We start from the raw sequence: 4715 nt of genomic DNA on the forward strand, positions 1-4715 counted from the left end.
TTTTTTGGCTGATTTGTGCTGTTTGGCCAAAAGACTAAAATATACATGATAATTATTAGAACTCTGCAGTTTCCTACCTTAAGGTTTCTCTTCATTTGCTGGTCAGTGATCCCAAGGAAGGCCTGACAGGCCCCGGTGTTGCAGAAGCAACCTGTTCGCACATGAATATTGTACAAACAGGCCATTCTGTCTACCTACGGAGGAGAGCAAAGAGAGGACCGCTGCGGCGTTTTACCAGACCTTCCTACGCATAAACATGAATTCATTAAGCAATTAAAATATGAAATGAATCCCCTCAATCCCATGTACCTGAGAGTATCCAATTATCTGCCCGCTAGAATCCAGGAGGTTGAAGTTCAGGATTGCTCCCTGAGTGATTGGACTCTCAAACTGGCCCTCGGTGTATATCCGCGCTACTGGTCTACCGTTGCCATGGCAAAGACTTGAGAGCAGCATGTAAGTGTAACGTGCCAAGCCAAAAGTGTGCTGCTGGATGTTGTGCATGCCGCCTGCAGGCGGAAACAGATAAAGACGATAACAGTTTTGGTGTTACCCCAGTGCAGGTTCCTTTTATGATTAAACTGCATATAAAAGACATTTTAAAACGAATCATACCTGTCATCCGGTAAAGAGATTCAAATGCATGGTTTAAAGCAATAATATCCAAGAAGGAGGCCGTACCGTCTTCAAATCTTTATTATGAAAATAAGACACGGTGCAGTTCAGATAAAAAAAACAGAATCAGGAGGATTTTATTGGATTTAACAAGGCTTTACCTGTCAGAAATGTTTTCTGCCTGCACATAATAATCCTCTCTAGAAAGGTAAGCTGCTGCTGTGCCTCCTCCGAAATAAGACTTTTTTAGTATTCCTGCTGCCTCGTTACGAACAAGAAGGGCCCCCAAACCTGTTGGGAAGCCAAATATCTTGTAGAAGGAAATGGGAATGAAATCAGCAGGGCAGTCATGCAGGTTTAGAGGGGAACAGCTGACGTGCGAAGCTGCATCGAGCAGCACAAACCAGCGGCCTGGGCGGTCGCACGCTGGGTAAAGGCGTCTCGCCTGGATGCCTCTCACATGGCTAAGAGGATACTTCCTCCCTGAGAAGTTGCTCTGTGCCGGGTAGCAGAAAAGGTGCGGCGTTTGGCAGAAAACATCTTCTCCCTGAACTCTGTCCTTCGCCCTGTTTGTCAGTTCCTGTGGGGAGACAGGCAGGGCAACTACCCCCAGGGCTGAAGTCAGTCCTCTAATGCCAACAACAGACGTGTGGCTGTCTGTAAGATAAGAGAAGAAGCTCCCAGCTTCCCTCTCAGTCGGGGAGCTCCAAGGAAAGCTCTCGGCTACAAGCTTGAGAGCCGCTGTACAACCAGAGGTGAAGATCACGGAGTATTCTTTGGAGGTGGTATTGAAATGCTGCAACACTCTGCAAGAAAATGACCAGGTTTTAGTCTTTAAGACAGCCATATTTTGGCCGTCGTGGAATGGCGCCATGAGGCATCACCTGTCTCTGACCCGCTCCACGGTATCATGTGTCAAGCTGCTGCTGGGATTGTGGCTGTGGGGGTTTCCTAAAAAACAGAAAAAAAGGTTTTAATAGAAGAGTTCCTTCAAAGGGTTTCAAAAAAGAAATCAAGAATTACAGGCCGCTTTGAACCACAAGCTTTCAAACTGTGAAGCGTATCAAAAAAATAATAGGTTTGAATTTTTTATTCTTTTACCCCAATAATAAATATTCCTAATTAATACAGACCACATGTGTGTGTGTAGGATAATCTCAGTACACTGCAAAAAAGTATCTAAAAATGAGAAACAAATGACTTAAATTAAGTGTATTTACCATTCATTTGAATAGGTAAATAAGATAATTTGCCAATGGAATGAGTATTTTTAGTCTAAAAATAAGATAATTAGATCATTTTCACTTGAAATAAGACAATGCATTTGTGTTTTCTTATTTTAAATGAAAATTGTCTTGTTCCATTGGCAAAGTGTCTCAATTACCTCCTCAATTCAAGAACAAATGCACTTATTGCAAGAAAATATGACTTATTTAGATTTCAATTTTTTGCAGTGTATAAATCCTGTTGTTCTAGATGTTCTTTGGAGAACAATAAAGACAAAAAACAAGGAATACAGCAGACAGGTTTGTCCTAGTGATGTTATGAGACGAGCCGAGGCTTCGAGGCATGTGTCGAGTAATGGAGGGGGCGTTTCCCCCGAAGCGAGTGTCAAGGCGTGATTCATTTAGGGGAGGGGCCAAAATTGATGATGTCAGAAGCCGTGAAACCACGTGACCGCTTCGGGAAGTGGTTCGGGAAGCGAAAGAATTTTGACAGGCATCTACACAGCCTCAGTGTTCAGTCAAAATGATGGAGTTTGGAGCAGAGATGCTCTCAGCTGGATAAAAACAACCAATCTAGTTGCTTAAAACTATTTTGGTCAGAATAAACAATGTAATGATCAAAATGTGAGCAAGTCACTGGACAAAATCAGTGTGAACACGTCACTATTAAGTAGTATTTTCTCCATAAAATGGTTCACTGTATAAGTGGCGTCAGTTGTAACACTCATACCCTCATGCTAGAGGTCGCTGGTTCAACGCCTGTCTTTGACTTTGGAAAGTTGCGGTTAAACTTAATTATTTTGGCTGATGAGACTAATTTTTATTGTTTTGCCCGAGTAAAAATATAGATTGGGTAAATTAGGTCGGTTTTAGTCAAAAGATTGGTTGAACACAACTTCCAACCTGATTAAAATCAAAAAACGTGGAAAAATATCATGTTTGAATAAAAATGACCAAAAAAAAAACAAAAAAAAAAAAAACACGTATACAATTACAGCAATATGCATTTCAAATTGCATTTCTATATTCTATGCTTTTAATATTAGAGTTTTTTAAATTTAATTATAATCTTGCATTTTAACCCTTTTTAAAACTATAAATGAATTTGTCTTAAATTGGCTCTCACACGGATGTTTAAAGGAAAATTCCGGTTTTTAACACTTTTAGCCCATTTTCTGTAGTGTCCAGGATGAAATCGAATGATCGACACCAAAATTTTGACGATTGGTCCTGTCTCTGCTATTTGGCTCATGCAGAATCCCCCCCTGGCTGCTTCAGAATGGCTTCCATAGTGCATGTCCGATAATGTCCTTAAAACAACCTTAAACGTTCTTTTTTTAAAATATGCTACTCACTCTGTGTACTCCGACGTCGAGGTGCTAACGTCTCTGTTAAACACTTTAAAAACTCTGAAAATGGAATACGAAAGGTGGATTCTTGAGGAGGACATATTGGACTTTGAGTTTGACGGTAGAGGATACCGTCGCCAACTAGTGGTCTGGAGTGTGCAACGCTTCAGATTCAAACGGGAAGCGGAAGTTTATAAGCGGTTGTGATGTATCGGAAAAAATAGTTCTGGGATTTACAAAATGCTAAATAAAACAAGACAGGAACGGTTTTTCTTCACGAAACTTTTTTTTGGAACGTCATTGAACAGCGCTGACGACCCGGTGAGTAGCATATTTTTAAAAAAGAACGTTTAAGGTTGTTTTAAGGACATTATCGGACATGCACTATGGAAGCCATTCTGAAGCAGCCAGGGGGGGATTCTGCATGAGCCAAATAGCAGAGACAGGACCAATCGTCAAAATTTTGGTGTCGATCATTCGATTTCATCCTGGACACTACAGAAAATGGGCTAAAAGTGTTAAAAACCGGAATTTTCCTTTAAATATATGTGTCTATTTGTCATCAAAGGCTTTAGGAAAGTATAGTTTGTCTTATCTCTGGCTTGACCCTGGAGCCTATCTGCTTTCGGCCACCCCTCAGTGCACATTGGTTATTGCCTGGACACCCTTATAAAAATTTATGGCTACGCCTCTGGTGCCCCCATGAAAAAACAAAACTGTCGCCCCTGGTAAATTGGGTCTAGAAGCGCCACTGCGCGTCACATTTCACTTCCAGGAAGCGCTGTTTACTAATAACATGTAAACGAAACACTTTTTTCTGTTTCCTCACCGTACAGATTGGTGGAAATGTCCCGGAAATAGTCCCTGAGCAGAGAGTCCGGGTAGAGAGTGGCTGCAGCATGATCCAGATAAACAAGACCTGTTAGATGGAGGAAAACAGGCCTGTTAGTCAGAGGCAGCAGCCTCGGTCCTCTGAGCAGCGCTTCAGACCATCTCTACCTTTGCTTCGGCTGAACTCCTGCTCCACCAGGCCGCTCAGGTTCCCCTCATAGCCGTATTGACTGCAGCTCTGCTGGAAATACTCAAAGGAGCAGAGGCTGTGGAAATCCATCGGTGCGGAGCTCAGCCAGCGGCTCCTGGACTCTCTGCGCCCTCCTGCTGTCAGAACATGATCGGATCCAAAGTCCAGAGATAAACTCCCGCTGCGGCTGTTTGAAAGACGCTCCTTGTGTCGGTCCGGAACCAAAGCCTGCGGGCTGCTGGGATGGACGGTTCACTGTCACATGAACACATGTGGGGGATCTCAGTCATCTGTAATTTAGCCAGGGAATGCATGAAAAGAACATTTTCACAAAGTTCCGTTTAAACCCGGTGACTGCTTTACATTAGGAGTCAGGGGCGGCTCAGATAGAAATGAGGCCGTGGGCGATTCTTTCTGCCCCAATCAAAAAGCTGAGCAGATCATCAGTAAACATGTGGAATCAAGTAGGGCTGAGCAATGTGTACGGAAGAGGATTAGGGCCAC

General features: G+C 42.8%; 1 protein-coding gene across 1 annotated transcript in view; it reads right to left on the minus strand.

Moving 5' to 3' along the window:
• mocos (molybdenum cofactor sulfurase) overlaps nt 1-4556 on the minus strand; it is a 27281-nt gene extending 22725 nt beyond the window's left edge. The window contains exons 1-7 of the mRNA XM_015380202.1: nt 4190-4556; nt 4020-4109; nt 1500-1566; nt 777-1421; nt 616-692; nt 310-509; nt 78-194 (exon numbers count right to left, since the gene is read on the minus strand). Of these exons, the coding sequence (XP_015235688.1) occupies nt 78-194; nt 310-509; nt 616-692; nt 777-1421; nt 1500-1566; nt 4020-4109; nt 4190-4301 (1308 nt within the window). The 5' untranslated portion in view covers nt 4302-4556. The remainder of the gene's footprint in view (nt 1-77; nt 195-309; nt 510-615; nt 693-776; nt 1422-1499; nt 1567-4019; nt 4110-4189) is intronic.
• Between the last annotated feature and the right edge of the window lie 159 nt (nt 4557-4715).

Source organism: Cyprinodon variegatus, unplaced genomic scaffold, assembly GCF_000732505.1.
Source record: "Cyprinodon variegatus isolate N-32 unplaced genomic scaffold, C_variegatus-1.0 Scaffold11, whole genome shotgun sequence".
Taxonomy (NCBI): domain Eukaryota; kingdom Metazoa; phylum Chordata; class Actinopteri; order Cyprinodontiformes; family Cyprinodontidae; genus Cyprinodon; species Cyprinodon variegatus.